Source organism: Cherax quadricarinatus, chromosome 77, assembly GCF_038502225.1.
Source record: "Cherax quadricarinatus isolate ZL_2023a chromosome 77, ASM3850222v1, whole genome shotgun sequence".
NCBI classification, from domain to species: Eukaryota; Metazoa; Arthropoda; class Malacostraca; order Decapoda; family Parastacidae; genus Cherax; species Cherax quadricarinatus.
The window spans coordinates 7104181-7122328 of NC_091368.1; the positions used below are offsets into that span (position 1 = coordinate 7104181).

An 18148-nucleotide genomic window follows, 5' to 3' on the forward strand; every position below is an offset into this window, starting at 1 on the left:
CCATCTGCTGAAATGTCCACTCCTAAATATCTGAATACATTCATCTCCACACTCTCTCCCTCCAGTCTGATTTCAAATCTATTGTTACCTAATTTTTTTGTTATCCTCATCACCTTATTCTTTCCTGTATTCACTTGAAATTTTCTTCTTTTACATTCCCTACCAAACTCATCCACCAACCTCTGCAACTTCTCTTCAGAATCTCCCAAAAGCACAGTGTCATCAGCAAAGAGCAACTGTGACAACTCCCACTTTGTGTTAGATTCTTTATCTTTTAACCCCACAGCACTTACCCACACTCGAGCATTCTCTTATAACCCTATCTATAAATATATTGAACAACCATGGTGGCATCACACATCCTTTTCTAAGGCCTACTTTTACTGGGAAATAACCTCCCTCTCTCCTACATACTCTAACCTGAGCCTCACTATCCTCAGAAAAACTTTTCACTGCTTTCAATAACCTACCTCCTATTCCATACATTTGCAACATCTGCCACATTACCTCCCTATCCACCCTGTCATACGCCTTTTCCAAATCCATAAATGCCACAGAAACCTCTCTACCCTTATCTAAATACTGTTCGCCTATATGTTTCACTGTAAACACTTGCTCTACACACCCCCTACTCTTCCTAAAACCTCCTTGTTCATCTGCTATCCTACTCTCCATCTTACTCTTAATTCTTTCAATAAAAACTCTACAATACACTTTACCAGGTATACTCAACAGACTTATTCCCCTATAATTTTTGCACTCTTTTTTGTCCCCTTTACCTTTATACAAAGGAACTATGCATGCTCTCTTCCAGTCCCTAGGTACCTTACCCTCTTCCATACATTTATTAAATAAAAGCACCAACCACTCCAGAACTATATTCCCACCTGCTTTTAACATTTCTACCTTTATCCCATCAATCTCAGCTGCCTTACCCTCTTTCATTCTACCTACTATCTCACAAACTTCCCCCACACTCACAACTTGCTCCTCCTCACTCCTACAAGATGTTATTCCTAATTGCCCTATACACGAAATCACAGCTTCCCTATCTTCATCAACAGTTCCTCAGAATATGCCCTCCATCTTCCTGATACCTCTAACTCTCCATTGAATAATTCTCCTCTCCTACTTTTAACTGTCAAATCCATTCGTTCATTAGGCTTCCTCTACACTCCAAAACTTTTTCTTATTTTCAACAAAATTTGTTGATAGCATTTCACCCACTCTCTCATTTGCTCTCTTTTTACATTTCTTCACCACTCTCTTAACCCCTCTTTTCCTTTCCATTTACTCCTCCCTCCTTGCATCACTTCTGTTTTGTAAAAACCTCTCATATGCTAACTTTTTCTCTCTTACTAATCTCTTTACATCATTCCACCAATTGCTCTTCTTCCCTCCTGCACCCACATTCCTGTAACCACAAACTTCTGCTGAATCCTCTAACACTACGTTCTTAAACCTACCCCATACATCTTCAGCCCCATTGCCTATACTCGCACTAGCCCATCTATCCTCCACTAGTTGTTTATATTTTACCCTAACTGCCTCCTCCTCTAGCTTATAAACCTTCACCTCTCTCTTACCTGTTGCTTCCATTTTCCTCGTATCCCATCTACCTTGTACTCTCACTGTAGTTACAACTAAAAAGTGGTCTGATATATCTGTGGCCCCTCTGTGAACATGTACATCTTGAAGTCTACCCAACAGCATTTTTTCTACCAATACATAGTCCAACAAACTACTGTCATTACACCCTACATCATATCTTGTTTACTGTGTATATCTCTTCTTCTTGCTCCTTGTACATGTATTTACATGACAGGTGAATATGTAGATCCCCTACTGTCAGTCTTATCTGAAGTACTTCTGGTGGGTAATTTTGCTTGTCACCTTGTTTGCTTGGGAGAATCTAATTGTGGCTCTCAAGGTGATGCATTGGAGTCTTTTCTTAGTCCTTTATCTTTGTATGGGAGGGAGGCATCTTGATGTTGGTGAAGGGCTCTTGATACAGGGAATTAGAGGTACCCTTCCTTTCCTTGGATCAAACCAAATTATCTCCAATTTCCCTGGCACTGTATAGTATATGTTATATATTTTGAGATCTATCAGGTTAGTTTATTTTATATCCATATATTACAGCAAATAATATATGTAATGGTGTAAATGATAATGGGAGCCCTTTGATTGAACTTTGTATAGAAAGGGGTTTAGTTATAGGTAATACATATTTTAAGAAAAAGAAGATAAATAAGTATACAAGATATGATGTAGGGCGAAATGACAGTAGTTTGTTGGATTATATATTGGTAGATAAAAGACTGTTGAGTAGACTTCAGGATGTACATGTTTATAGAGGGGCCACAGATATATCAGATCACTTTCTAGTTATAGCTACACTGAGAGTAAAAGGTAGATGGGATACAAGGAGAATAGAAGCATCAGGGAAGAGGGAGGTGAAGGTTTATAAACTAAAAGAGGAGGCAGTTAGGGTAAGATATAAACAGCTATTGGAGGATAGATGGGCTAATGAGAGCATAGGCAATGGGGTCGAAGAGGTATGGGGTAGGTTTAAAAATGTAGTGTTAGAGTGTTCAGCAGAAGTTTGTGGTTACAGGAAAGTGGGTGCGGGAGGGAAGAGGAGCGATTGGTGGAATGATGATGTGAAGAGAGTAGTACGGGAGAAAAAGTTAGCATATGAGAAGTTTTTACAAAGCAGAAGTGATGCAAGGAGGGAAGAGTATATGGAGAAAAAGAGAGAGGTTAAGAGAGTGGTGAAGCAATGTAAAAAGCGAGCAAATGAGAGAGTGGGTGAGATGTTATCAACAAATTTTGTTGAAAATAAGAAAAAGTTTTGGAGTGAGATTAACAAGTTAAGAAAGCCTAGAGAACAAATGGATTTGTCAGTTAAAAATAGGAGAGGAGAGTTATTAAATGGAGAGTTAGAGGTATTGGGAAGATGGAGGGAATATTTTGAGGAATTGTTAAATGTTGATGAAGATAGGGAAGCTGTGATTTCGTGTATAGGGCAAGGAGGAACAACATCTTGTAGGAGTGAGGAAGAGCCAGTTGTGAGTGTGGGGGAAGTTCGTGAGGCAGTAGGTAAAATGAAAGGGGGTAAGGCAGCTGGGATTGATGGGATAAAGATAGAAATGTTAAAAGCAGGTGGGGATATAGTTTTGGAGTGGTTGGTGCAATTATTTAATAAATGTATGGAAGAGGGTAAGGTACCTAGGGATTGGCAGAGAGCATGCATAGTTCCTTTGTATAAAGGCAAAGGGGATAAAAGAGAGTGCAAAAATTATAGGGGGATAAGTCTGTTGAGTATACCTGGCAAAGTGTATGGTAGAGTTATTATTGAAAGAATTAAGAGTAAGACGGAGAATAGGATAGCAGATGAACAAGGAGGCTTTAGGAAAGGTAGGGGGTGTGTGGACCAGGTGTTTACAGTGAAACATATAAGTGAACAGTATTTAGATAAGGCTAAAGAGGTCTTTGTGGCATTTATGGATTTGGAAAAGGCATATGAGAGGGTGGATAGGGGGGCAATGTGGCAGATGTTGCAGGTGTATGGTGTAGGAGGTAGGTTACTGAAAGCAGTTAAGAGTTTTTACGAGGATAGTGAGGCTCAAGTTAGAGTATGTAAGAAAGAGGGAAATTATTTCCAAGTAAAAGTAGGCCTTAGACAAGGATGTGTGATGTCATCGTGGTTGTTTAATATATTTATAGATGGGGTTGTAAGAGAAGTAAATGCGAGGGTCTTGGCAAGAGGTGTGGAGTTAAAAGATAAAGAATCACACATAAAGTGGGAGTTGTCACAGTTGCTCTTTGCTGATGACACTGTGCTCTTGGGAGATTCTGAAGAGAAGTTGCAGAGATTGGTGGATGAATTTGGTAGGGTGTGCAAAAGAAGAAAATTGAAAGTGAATACAGGAAAGAGTAAGGTTATGAGGATAACAAAAAGATTAGGTGATGAAAGATTGGATATCAGATTGGAGGGAGAGAGTATGGAGGAGGTGAATGTATTCAGATATTTGGGAGTGGACGTGTCAGCGGATGGGTCTATGAAAGATGAGGTGAATCATAGAATTGATGAGGGGAAAAGGGTGAGTGGTGCACTTAGGAGTCTGTGGAGACAAAGAACTTTGTCCTTGGAGGCAAAGAGGGGAATGTATGAGAGTATAGTTTTACCAACGCTCTTATATGGGTGTGAAGCATGGGTGATGAATGTTGCAGCGAGGAGAAGGCTGGAGGCAGTGGAGATGTCATGTCTGAGAGCAATGTGTGGTGTGAATATAATGCAGAGAATTCGTAGTTTGGAAGTTAGGAGGAGGTGCGGGATTACCAAAACTGTTGTCCAGAGGGCTGAGGAAGGGTTGTTGAGGTGGTTCGGACATGTGGAGAGAATGGAGCGAAACAGAATAACTTCAAGTGTGTATCAGTCTGTAGTGGAAGGAAGGCGGGGTAGGGGTCAGCCTAGGAAAGGTTGGAGGGAGGGGGTAAAGGAGGTTTTGTGTGCGAGGGGCTTGGACTTCCAGCAGGTTTGTGTGAGCGTGTTTGATAGGAGTGAATGGAGACAAATGGTTTTTAATACTTGACGTGCTGTTGGAGTGTGAGCAAAGTAACATTTATGAAGGGGTTCAGGGAAACCAGCGGGCCAGACTTGAGTCCTGGAGATGGGAAGTACAGTGCCTGCACTCTGAAGGAGGGGTGTTAATGTTGTAGTTTAAAAACTGTAGTGTAAAGCACCCTTCTGGCAAGACAGTGATGGAGTGAATGATGGTGAAAGTTTTTCTTTTTCGGGCCACCCTGCCTTGGTGGGAATCGGCCAGTGTGATAATAAAATAAAAAAATGAGGTATTTGGTTGTGAGTGCAGGAAGCCCATGGTTATGTAGATGATTTCAAGCAAATTTAACCCAACTTAAGACTACAGTGGCAATAATTATTGTTTGCTTTTATTTATGAACATTAAAGGTATACAAACCCTGGTAAAGGGTAAAGAATGATGCCTTGAAAGACACCACTGTTTATTGGAAAAGCAGATGAGGGTGCCTTTTATTATTACATATAGTTTTCATTAATGAGGTAAAGTTAGATAAATTACTTGGTGGCCCAAGATTTCATAGTTTTTCCATTATTTTAATGATGAGGTTGTTATGGTCACTAGTGTTAGAATCTTTTAGAAAAGCAATAAGAGAGTCCAGTAGGATACTTATTCTTATATAGTACAGTGTAGATTATGTAACAATTTTTATTAATGCATTAGGGCATTTATTATGTGTGAAGTATGCTGGCAGTAACTTAGTATATTGCATTAGCCTATGTAGGAGTGAGTAAAATTATTTATTGAATGTCTTTAAATCAAATACAGCTGTTACTTCTACAACATGCAACTGATGCTTCTGCCACATACAGCTGCTACTTATACCACATACTGCTGTTACTTTCACCACATGCAAGTACTCCTGATGCCACATCCAACTAGAATGCTACCTCTACCATACGTACTGGCAACTGCTTGTAATGCCACATAGCACTTTCACCAAATGTAGATGCTACCTTCACCACATGTAGCTGCTACTTTCACCACATATAGCTGCTGCCTTCACTACATGTACTCCAACCTTCACCACATATAGCTGCTACCTTCACCAATGTATTTTCTCTATTAATCCATATTCACTCTGCTTGTCCTAACACCTTTCCCTGCACACCTTCCCCTCACATATACACCACAAGTAATAGTCACCTGCATGGCTTGTTATATAGATCTGGTGCCCAAGCCCGGGACATGCCCAAGTGCCCCCAGCGACCTCTCCCTCCTGACGTGTGTGCCCAGCCAACAGTGCATGTTCGACACCCACTGTGAGGGCTCCAGAAAGTGCTGCTTCAATGGGTGTGGAGCTATTTGTGTGGAACCTCAGGGTGAGTAAAGGGCTGTGTGGAACCTCAGGGTGAGTAAAGGGCTGTGTGGAACCTCAGGGTGAGTAAAGGGTTATTTGTGTGGAACCTCAGGGTGAGTAAAGGGTTATTTGTGTGGAACCTCAGGGTGAGTAAAGGGTTGTGTGGAACCTCAGGGTGAGTAAAGGGCTATTTGTGTGGGAACCTCAGGGTGAGTAAAGGGCTATTTGTGTGGAACCTCAGCATGAGTGCATGAGTAAAATGCTGTTTTTATGGAACCTCAGGGTGAGTAAAGGGTTGTGTGGAACCTCAGGGAGTGTAAAGGGCACTCTTCTAAGTCTTTTTTTTTTTTTTTTTTTTTTTTTTTTTTAAGATTCTTACAGTTTTATGTTTGCATGGGGAGAAGGATTAATAATGTACTTTGATCAGCAACTTCGGTATTTTAAGGCAAGTACAATTTTATATAGTCCCATACATACATGTACAAAATATGCACATTTAGCACAGATAAAAACAAACTGATGAATAGGGGCATATACAGTAGGCCCCCATATCCTGTGGGGATACCTTCCAAGGACCTGCCGTAGGTAAAGAAACCATGGATAATAGCGAACCCTATATATAAGTCCTATACATCCCTATTATAAAGTTTAATTGGTAAATTATTATTATTATTCTTTCAACAAACCGGCCGTATCCCACCGAGGCAGGGTGTCCCAAAAAGAAAAACGAAAGTATCTCTTTTTAAATTTAGTAATTTATACAGGAGAAGAGGTTACTAGCCCCTTGCTCCCTAATTGGTAAATTATACACAATAAATGGAAAATTGTCACTTTTTCAGTGATGGGAAGCACTTCATGGCTTCTCTTAGGCTTTGAAGAACTGCACATTATAAACATTTTATATATACATATGTGCATGTATTGCCTATTACAAGGTCTTTGTCTAAATATAAGTAAAGGTCACTGATTACAATTTACACCAAGCATATTAATTTTTTTATTTGAAGTCTTCCAGAACAACAGTTATTTCAGTTGGCGCAGAATTCTCATTTACCATCCCAAGTCTCTGTCCTCTGACCCCTTTTGTCTCAGTTTTTCATTCATCATTGCTTCTATGTCTTCTTTAGCTCTTAAAAGTTTGTGAGACAGAAAGATATACCTGTGTTGCTATACAGCACATGTACAATGAAACTTTTAGCTGGATTTAACATTAATGTATGAGAGGATGTTAATACTTCACTGTTTGTTTTTTTATTGACAGCAGTAATTTCTAAAACTACACAAATAACCTGCAGTCTAGAGAAAGAAACGTGTGATGGCATTTTGGTCCAACTTGGACCATTAACAAATCATCATAAATTTCATTCTCTTATGTGTAGGTTATCTGTATATTATTCCAGTCACAGTATTGTGCCTTTTTATTCTTTATCCAAAACTGTCTTAGCTCTCATGTTTACATGTGTTTTGTTTTCACAGAGACACCAGCTTCAACGCAAGGCATGACTGTGCAAGCCCCAGTATGTGAGGCTGATGGAGCATATGCTCATGAGCAGCGTGCTGGTGGCCTCACCTGGTGTGTAGATGTGAAGGGTCATCCCATTCATGAGACCCTCACCCGTGGACATGTCCGATGTGGGCCAAATGGTGAGAAGATTCAGTGTGGATGTTTATCCACTTATGTCTTATATAGTTTATAAAATTCTCATGTATAATAGGATTGATCATGATCATAGAGCCTCATATCTCATGTATGTTTTATCCTCGTTTTACAGTGGGGAAAAGAATATTTGGTCTGTCATAGAAAATATCGCCTAACATGGCTCAATCACTTGGGCTTTTGCCCAGTTATATATAAAACAGACTCTACTAACTTACTGGTCCACCCTTTTAAACTTAACATAGAGTATATAATAATATGCAATGTGTATCTTGAGTTACAGTTGCTGATTGTTTTTATTTACCTGCCATTCTTCATAAATCTAAATAATTTTTACTCTGAATAGAAGTGCTGCCGTCAGTTACCTGTGTTTTACTATACTGGGTAGTTTAAGCCTTACCTTCCTTATAAAGTTTTTTTTGTGTAATCATTTGAATCCAATGGTAGATTTAATGGAGGGATTAATAAGAAAGAATATACTATACTTCTAGTTAGATATGTGTAAAGATGGACATTGTAAAGTTCAGGCTAAGAATAATTTTTTTTTTCAGTGCACCACTGTCTCCTACCAAGGCAAGGTGGCAAAAGTCTTTCTTCTTTTTACATTTAGTAATTTATACAGAAGAAGAGGTTACTAGCCCCTTGCCTAAGAATAAATATAGTGATGTATTGATTACTTAATTACCTCACTACTATTTACAGGTCAGATTCTGGAGCAGGTGTCTGTTGGTTTTGTGTGTGCTCGTGGTGTGAGAGCACGAGTGTGTAAGAATGAGTGTCGTCATGCTTCCTGTCATTCACACCCTGATGCTGTCTGTGTGGCTGATCCTTGCAATGATTGCCGTGTTACCTTCTACAGGTTTGTATTTTATGGCTTTTAGTACATATTATCATCTTATTTATATACAAATACGATTACAGTAGACCGTTATATTACACGGTAGTTACGTTCCTGAAAACGCCATGTTAGGTAAATCCATGTTAGATAAACTGAAGAACTTGTATGAAAACAGGGTTGCATTCCTGGAAGCCCCAAAAAAGCCAAACAACTTGTTTTAGACTTCCAGATCTTACAAAAATAAAAGTGAATATGTAATTGTAGTTCATTGTCGTGCTGTACAGTCTGTATTATGTTGTTCTTACTGCTAAGGACTACAGATGCAACAAATAATATTATTTCTTACCTTAAATTATGGGTGCTGGTGTTTGTGGATGATTGTGACGAGAGGGGAGAGTTATGCTGTGGCCCTGCTGGGCCGAGGTGAATGGTAGAGGTTCTGGTACTGAAGTCGATGGTTGTGCTGGAGTGTGCATAAATTCTGTAATGGATTTCTGTTCTATTTTACCCCGCAGTGCATTATACAATTGATGGTAAGGCATCAGCTGCTCTAGACACCGTTTCAGGATCCTCTCCAGTAAAAAAGTCTAACTTTAAGTCAGTCAGTAAATCAGTTAAGTCAGTCAGTCAGTCAGTAAATCAGTCAAGTCAGTCAATAAGTAAATCAGTCCAGTCAGTCAGTAAGTAAATCAGTCAAGTCAGTAAATCAGTCAAGTCAGTCAGTCAGTCAGTAAATCAAGTCAGTCAGTCAGTAAATCAGTTAAGTCAGTCAGTCAGTAAATCAATTAAGTCAGTCAGTAAATCTGTCAAGTCAGTCAGTAAATCAGTCAAATCAGTCAGTAAATCTGTCAAGTCATTCAGTAAATCAGTTGAATAAGTCAGTAAATCAGTTAAGTCAGTCAGTAAATCAGCCAAGTCAGTCAGTCAGTAAATTAGTCATTCAGTCAGTATATCAGTCAAGTCAGTCACTAAATCAGCCATTCAGTTATTCATCACACAAATTCATATATTTACCTCATTCTTTTTAATTACACATTGATGCTTCATTACAGCCACAGGCTATCTCTTGCTTAATATCTCTATTTTCTTCATTAACTCTAAGACTTGAATGTTTATACCTTTCCGTGCCACTTTCAGCAACAGTGGTATGCCTACTGGGTGCCATGATTGCTTGGTAGATACAAGATATGGTAATTAAAAGATCAAAACACAATTCACAAATACAGCTAGCTCCTTAGACAGGATAGATCTGTACACGTATTCATGAAGGGTGGGATGGTGGTGGCGGGAGTGTCAGGGGTGGCAGGGGATGGCGGGAGGTTTCCCCTCACTGACCCACAACAAGGCAGAAGCTTGAGCTGGGGAAATTTTTTCCGCGCCCGCAATGTGTTGTATAAAATTGTGCCACAATTTTTCAGTAGTGCAGTAACCAAAACGTGGCAAATAAATCTGTGTAATATAACGGTCTACTGTGCTTTATTTCTTTTATGCATTATGCAATTAATGTTGTCTTTATATAATAAAAAATATTGTTAAGCACAAAAGAAAGCCATTAGCATGCAATGCATTTCAAACAAACTAAACTTAATCCTTAAAGACTACTGAAAAACTAGATGCAGATTTTGAAATAGGGTTATGGATTTACATATGTACTACACAGCTTTCTGATAACTTTTTAATGTTATTTATGAATTTTTATTAAATGAATAATAATTTTAACCATTTGACTGTCAAGACCTCTGATCCTGAATCCCTCTCTGTGTCGAAAAATATTAAAAAAAATAAATTATTTTTTCTTATCAAAATCTTAAGAATATTTATGTGAGTGTTTTAAAAGAAATTTTTTTTTCATGTTCATAAACATGCTAGATAGCAGGAATATCTTGCTACTCCTACCTACACTTTGGTCACACTTCACAGACATGCACATGCATATATATATACATACATCTAGGTTTTTCTCCTTTTTCTAAATAGCTCTTGTTCTTCTTTATGTCTTCTATTGTCCATGGGGAAGTGGAAAAGAATCTTTCCTCCGTAAGCCATGCGTGTCGTATGAGGCGACTAAAATGCCGGGAGCAATGGGCTAGTAACCCCTTCTCCTGTAGACATTTACTAAAAAAGAGAAGAAGAAAAACTTTATAAAACTGGAATGCTTGAATGTGCGTGGATGTAGTGCGGATGACAAGAAACAGATGATTGCTGATGTTATGAATGAAAAGAAGTTGGATGTCCTGGCCCTAAGCGAAACAAAGCTGAAGGGGGTAGGGGAGTTTCGGTGGGGGGAAATAAATGGGATTAAATCTGGAGTATCTGAGAGAGTTAGAGCAAAGGAAGGGGTAGCAGTAATGTTGAAGGATCAGTTATGGAAGGAGAAAAGAGAATATGAATGTGTAAATTCAAGAATTATGTGGATTAAAGTAAAGGTTGGATGCGAAAAGTGGGTCATAATAAGCGTGTATGCACCTAGAGAAGAGAGGAATGTAGAGGAGAGAGAGAGATTTTGGGAGATGTTAAGTGAATGTATAGGAGCCTTTGAACCAAGTGAGAGAGTAATTGTGGTAGGGGATCTGAATGCTAAAGTAGGAGAAACTGTGGTAGGTAAGTTTGGGGTGCCAGGTGTAAATGATAATGGGAGCCCTTTGATTGAACTTTGTATAGAAAGGGGTTTAGTTATAGGTAATACATATTTTAAGAAAAAGAGGATAAATAAGTATACAAGATATGATGTAGGGCGAAATGACAGTAGTTTGTTGGATTATGTATTGGTAGATAAAAGACTGTTGAGTAGACTTCAGGATGTACATGTTTATAGAGGGGCCACAGATATGTCAGATCACTTTCTAGTTGTAGCTACACTGAGAGTAAAAGGTAGATGGGATACAAGGAGAATAGAAGCATCAGGGAAGAGAGAGGTGAAGGTTTATAAACTAAAAGAGGAGGCAGTTAGGGTAAGATATAAACAGCTGTTGGAGGATAGATGGGCTAATGAGAGCATAGGCAATGGGGTCGAAGATGTATGGGGTAGGTTTAAAAATGTAGTGTTAGAGTGTTCAGCAGAAGTTTGTGGTTACAGGAAAGTGGGTGCGGGAGGGAAGAGGAGCGATTGGTGGAATGATGATGTAAAGAGAGTAGTAAGGGAGAAAAAGTTAGCATATGAGAAGTTTTTACAAAGTAGAAGTGATGCAAGGAGGGAAGAGTATATGGAGAAAAAGAGAGAGGTTAAGAGAGTGGTGAAGCAATGTAAAAAGAGAGCAAATGAGAGAGTGGGTGAGATGTTATCAACAAATTTTATTGAAAATAAGAAAAAGTTTTGGAGTGAGATGAACAAGTTAAGGAAGCTTAGAGAACAAATGGATTTGTCAGTTAAAAATAGGAGAGGAGAGTTATTAAATGGAGAGTTAGAGGTATTGGGAAGATGGAGGGAATATTTTGAGAAATTGTTAAATGTTGATGAAGATAGGGAAGCTGTGATTTCGTGTATAGGACAAGGAGGAACAACATCTTGTAGGAGTGAGGAAGAGCCAGTTGTGAGTGTGGGGGAAGTTCGTGAGGCAGTAGGTAAAATGAAAGGGGGTAAGGCAGCCGGGATTGATGGGATAAAGATAGAAATGTTAAAAGCAGGTGGGGATATAGTTTTGGAGTGGTTGGTGCAATTATTTAATAAATGTATGGAAGAGGGTAAGGTACCTAGGGATTGGCAGAGAGCATGCATAGTTCCTTTGTATAAAGGCAAAGGGGATAAAAGAGAGTGCAAAAATTATAGGGGGATAAGTCTGTTGAGTGTACCTGGTAAAGTGTATGGTAGAGTTATAATTGAAAGAATTAAGAGTAAGACGGAGAATAGGATAGCAGATGAACAAGGAGGCTTTAGGAAAGGTAGGGGGTGTGTGGACCAGGTGTTTACAGTGAAACATATAAGTGAACAGTATTTAGATAAGGCTAAAGAGGTCTTTGTGGCATTTATGGATTTGGAAAAGGCGTATGACAGGGTGGATAGGGGGGCAATGTGGCAGATGTTGCAAGTGTATGGTGTAGGAGGTAGGTTACTGAAAGCAGTGAAGAGTTTTTACGAGGATAGTGAGGCTCAAGTTAGAGTATGTAGGAAAGAGGGAAATTTTTTCCCAGTAAAAGTAGGCCTTAGACAAGGATGTGTGATGTCACCGTGGTTGTTTAATATATTTATAGATGGGGTTGTAAGAGAAGTAAATGCGAGGGTCTTGGCAAGAGGCGTGGAGTTAAAAGATAAAGAATCACACACAAAGTGGGAGTTGTCACAGCTGCTCTTTGCCGATGACACTGTGCTCTTGGGAGATTCTGAAGAGAAGTTGCAGAGATTGGTGGATGAATTTGGTAGGGTGTGCAAAAGAAGAAAATTAAAGGTGAATACAGGAAAGAGTAAGGTTATGAGGATAACAAAAAGATTAGGTGATGAAAGATTGAATATCAGATTGGAGGGAGAGAGTATGGAGGAGGTGAACGTATTCAGATATTTGGGAGTGGACGTGTCAGCGGATGGGTCTATGAAAGATGAGGTGAATCATAGAATTGATGAGGGAAAAAGAGTGAGTGGTGCACTTAGGAGTCTGTGGAGACAAAGAACTTTGTCCTTGGAGGCAAAGAGGGGAATGTATGAGAGTATAGTTTTACCAACGCTCTTATATGGGTGTGAAGCGTGGGTGATGAATGTTGCAGCGAGGAGAAGGCTGGAGGCAGTGGAGATGTCATGTCTGAGGGCAATGTGTGGTGTGAATATAATGCAGAGAATTCGTAGTTTGGAAGTTAGGAGGAGGTGCGGGATTACCAAAACTGTTGTCCAGAGGGCTGAGGAAGGGTTGTTGAGGTGGTTCGGACATGTAGAGAGAATGGAGCGAAACAGAATGACTTCAAGAGTGTATCAGTCTGTAGTGGAAGGAAGGCGGGGTAGGGGTCGGCCTAGGAAGGGTTGGAGGGAGGGGGTAAAGGAGGTTTTGTGTGCGAGGGGCTTGGACTTCCAGCAGGCATGCGTGAGCGTGTTTGATAGGAGTGAATGGAGACAAATGGTTTTTAATACTTGACGTGCTGTTGGAGTGTGAGCAAAGTAACATTTATGAAGGGATTCAGGGAAACCGGCAGGCCGGACTTGAGTCCTGGAGATGGGAAGTACAGTGCCTGCACTCTGAAGGAGGGGTGTTAATGTTGCAGTTTAAAAACTGTAGTGTAAAGCACCCTTCTGGCAAGACAGTGATGGAGTGAATGATGGTGAAAGTTTTTCTTTTTCGGGCCACCCTGCCTTGGTGGGAATCGGCCGGTGTGATAATAAAAAAAAAATATAAAAATAAGTCTGTTGAGTATACCTGGTAAAGTGTATGGTAGAGTTATTATTGAAAGAATTAAGAGTAAGACGGAGAATAGGATAGCAGATGAACAAGGAGGCTTTAGGAAAGGTAGGGGGTGTGTGGACCAGGTGTTTATAGTGAAACATATAAGTGAACAGTATTTAGATAAGGCTAAAGAGGTCTTTGTGGCATTTATGGATTTGGAAAAGGCGTATGACAGGGTGGATAGGGGGGCAATGTGGCAGATGTTGCAGGTGTATGGTGTAGGAGGTAGGTTACTGAAAGCAGTGAAGAGTTTTTACGAGGATAGTGAGGCTCAAGTTAGAGTATGTAGGAAAGAGGGAAATTATTTCCCAGTAAAAGTAGGCCTTAGACAAGGATGTGTGATGTCACCGTGGTTGCTTAATATATTTATAGATGGGGTTGTAAGAGAAGTAAATGCGAGGGTCTTGGCAAGAGGCGTGGAGTTAAAAGATAAAGAATCACACATAAAGTGGGAGTTGTCACAGTTGCTCTTTGCTGATGACACTGTGCTCTTGGGAGATTCTGAAGAGAAGTTGCAGAGATTGGTGGATGAATTTGGTAGGGTGTGCAAAAGAATAAAAAAGTGAATACAGGAAAGAGTAAGGTTATGAGGATAAAAAGATTAGGTGATGAAAGATTGAATATCAGATTGGAGGGAGAGAGTATGGAGGAGGTGAATGCATTCAGATATTTGGGAGTGGACGTGTCAGCGGATGGGTCTATGAAAGATGAGGTGAATCATAGAATTGATGAGGGGAAAAGGGTGAGTGGTGCACTTAGGAGTCTGTGGAGACAAAGAACTTTGTCCTTGGAGGCAAAGAGGGGAATGTATGAGAGTATAGTTTTACCAACGCTCTTATATGGGTGTGAAGCATGGGTGATGAATGTTGCAGTGAAGAGAAGGCTGGAGGCAGTGGAGATGTCATGTCTGAGGGCAATGTGTGGTGTGAATATAATGTAAAGAATTCGTAGTTTGGAAGTTAGGAGGAGTTGCGGGATTACCAAAACTGTTGTCCAGAGGGCTGAGGAAGGGTTGTTGAGGTGGTTCGGACATGTAGAGAGAATGGAGCGAAACAGAGTGACTTCAAGAGTGTATCAGTCTGTAATGGAAGGAAGGCGGGGTAGGGGTCGGCCTAGGAAAGGTTGGAGGGAGGGGGTAAAGGAGGTTTTGTGTGCGAGGGGCTTGGACTTCCAGCAGGCATGCGTGAGCGTGTTTAATAGGAGTGAATGGAGACAAATGGTTTTTAATACTTGACGTGCTGTTGGAGTGCGAGCAAAGTAACATTTATGAAGGGGTTCAGGGAAACTGGCAGGCCGGACTTGAGTCCTGGAGATGGGAAGTACAGTGCCTGCACTCTGAAGGAGGGGTGTTAATGTTGCAGTTTAAAAACTGTAGTGTAAAGCACCCTTCTGGCAAGACAGTGATGGAGTGAATGATGGTGAAAGTTTTTCTTTTTCGGGCCACCCTGCCTTGGTGGGAATCGGCCAGTGTGATAATAAAAAAAAAATAAAAAAATGATCACTACTTACCGAGATATAGAGGCATGAAGTTAACAGAAAGTGAACCACTTATGGCAACATCGGTGACTGCCACTCACTCGGTAATATTATTTTTACTTTTTTTTTTTTTTTCAACAAGTCGTTCGTCTCCCACCTTTATTCTACTTTTTCTTTTATTTTTTAATATTTTATTTTTTCAAGTAACTTTTGTGGCCTCTGAAACCAATATAATGTATAATGTATGTATATCCACTCGTATGTAACAATATTCGCACAAACATTGTTATCATTATAATGTTTACAAAATGTGCTTACACAAACCAACAATAAAAAAAAGTTGTTTATTACTATTGTTCTGTAATATATATACACATATAGTCACTGGACACATTCCTAGAACTGCTACAGCTTCTGGAAGGTTGGTGTGTGTGGGTGGCCTCCTTTGTTATGGATGTGCTGAGAGCAGTGTGGCTGGTGCCACAGTGATGCATTACCCACACCATCTTCCCCAACAAGCATGGTGTTTTCTCCACCACCCACAGGAAATAAGGCACATTGTCTGACTTTTTTGGGTTATCCTAGGTTGATAGTCGTCTGGGTCGTACTTCCTCTCTTCCTTCCTCTCATTTCTTCCTTCCTTCCTTCTGGTTTCCTGGGCATTTCTTTTGGTCACAAACATCTCAAAACCATGAAATTCATCTTCACTGACACTTCCATCTATGTTAGAGCTATCACTTACCGCTAGACATCCTGAACAAGGACTACTGAAATGGCATTCCCACAATGCACCACTGGCTCCCTGATTTTTTTTATATTGTGCACTCTGACTATGCAGACCCATTCTCTCACATGTAGGCCTACCAGCTTTCTCCCGCTAGATTTGAAGCCGCTAGAATTTTGGTGTACAGGTCTCCCTCAACATTCGCGAGGGTTAGGGGATCAAGAGCCTCGCAAATGTTGAAAAACCGTGAATGTTTGGTGCCCCAATATATTGTAGGGAAATACAATACAATACTGCTTCCTTAACTTGTTGAACCATGAACAATCATAAATATACATGAAAACGTCGTAAATTGTAATAAATATATACATGCTATGCTTTAATAACATGTATGTTATTAAATACCACAGACTCCACCACTGCCTCCACCAATGCCTCCACCACTTCCTCAACCACTGCGAGTTCCTACTACCCTCCCTCCGACCCCCGCAACTGGCAGCCAGCCCTCCCACCAGTCAGTGTGGTGAGTGTTTTGTTTGTTCATTATTTGCTATTAAACTACAATATAAATAATGTAAATCCATTCATGACTGCATATTGGAATGGCTATTCGGACAGGTATTGGACGGTGACATCATGTGTTTACTCTTGAACACAGCAAAGAATCAAACATTTCTGCTACTGCTAATAATAACAATAGTAATAATAATAATAATAATAATAATAATAATAATAATAATAATAATAATAATAATAATAATAATACGATATAATTGAAGAAGGAAATTGTACAAAAATACAAGGGAGTGGTTGACACATCGTCAGTGTGGCTTTGTTTATGCTGGAGTGAGCATTAGTCTCCCTGCTCTTCCAAACATTTCACAATAATTCAGCGGTTGAGGCAGTGGTATTTAATAACATATATGTTATAAATAATAATAGTACATATTATTAATAACATGTATTATTATTATTAATAACATGTATGTTATTAAATACCACTGCCTCAACCGCTGCCTCAACCACTGCCTCAATCGCTTCCTCAACAGCTGCCTCACCCACTGCCTCAATCGCTTCCTCAACAGCTGCCTCACCCACTGCCTCAATCGCTTCCTCAACAGCTGCCTCACCCACTGCCTCAATCGCTTCCTCAACAGCTGCCTCACCCACTGCCTCAATCGCTTCCTCAACAGCTGCCTCAACCACTGCCTCAGTCGCTTCCTCAACAGCTGCCTCACCCACTGCCTCAGTCACTGCCTCAACAGCTGCCTCACCCACTGCCTCAATCGCTGCCTCAACAGCTGCCTCAACCACTGCCTCAGTCGCTGCCTCAACAGCTGCCTCACCCACTGCCTCAATCGCTGCCTCAACAGCTGCCTCAACCACTGCCTCAATCGCTGCCTCAACAGCAGCCTCAACAGCTGCCTCATCCACTGCCTCAATCACTGCCTCAATCGCTGCCTCAACAGCTGCCTCAACAGCTGCCTCAACAGCTGCCTCAACCACTGCCTCAATCGCTGCCTTAACAGCTGCCTCAATCGCTGCCTCAACCACTGCCTCTACCACTCCAGTCCCACTCAATCTACAAGCACCAAACACAACGAATTATGGTGAAATGTTTGGAAGAGCAGGGAGACTAATGCTCACTCCAGCATAAACAAAGCCACACTGACGATGTGTCAACCACTCCCTCGTATTTTTGTACAACTTCCTTCTTCAATTATATCGTATTTATTATTATTATTATTATTATTATTATTATTATTATTATTATTATTATTATTATTGTTATTATTATTGTTATTATTAGCAGTAGCAGAAATGTTTGATTCTTTGCTGTGTTCAAGAGTAAACACATGATGTCACCGTCTAGTACCTGTCCAAATAGCCATTCCAATATACAGTCATGAATGGGTTTACATTATTTATACTGTAGTTTAATAGCAAATAATGAACAAACAAAACACTCACCACACTGAGTGGTGGGAGGGCTGGCTGCCAGTTGCGGGGGTCGGTGGGAGGGTAGTAGGGACTCGCAGGTGGCGGGAAACTTGAATATGATTTGGCGGCTGGGAATTTGCGAATGTGTGAAGCCCGCGAAAGCTGAAAACGTGAATGTTGAGGGAGACCTGTATTAATGCGTTACCAAGACTGGCCTGAGACGTATCTATACGGCACCAACAGTG

General features: G+C 40.3%; 1 protein-coding gene and 1 long non-coding RNA gene across 4 annotated transcripts in view; one reads left to right on the top strand and one right to left on the bottom strand.

The window, feature by feature from the left end:
• The window catches only part of LOC138854989 (uncharacterized), a 29269-nt gene extending 12414 nt beyond the window's left edge, over nucleotides 1-16855 (bottom strand). The window contains exon 1 of the long non-coding RNA XR_011394162.1: nucleotides 16729-16855. This is a non-coding gene — a long non-coding RNA (uncharacterized lncRNA). The remainder of the gene's footprint in view (nucleotides 1-16728) is intronic.
• LOC128702033 (uncharacterized) overlaps nucleotides 1-18148 on the top strand; it is a 663411-nt gene that overhangs the window by 626152 nt on the left and 19111 nt on the right. For 2 of the 3 annotated variants that reach the window (XM_070101460.1, XM_070101461.1), the window contains exons 24-26: nucleotides 5771-5926; nucleotides 7381-7548; nucleotides 8264-8420. In XM_070101460.1, coding sequence (XP_069957561.1) covers nucleotides 5771-5926; nucleotides 7381-7548; nucleotides 8264-8420 — 481 coding nt within the window. The remainder of the gene's footprint in view (nucleotides 1-5770; nucleotides 5927-7380; nucleotides 7549-8263; nucleotides 8421-18148) is intronic. The other variant, XM_070101462.1, reaches the window with a different exon arrangement.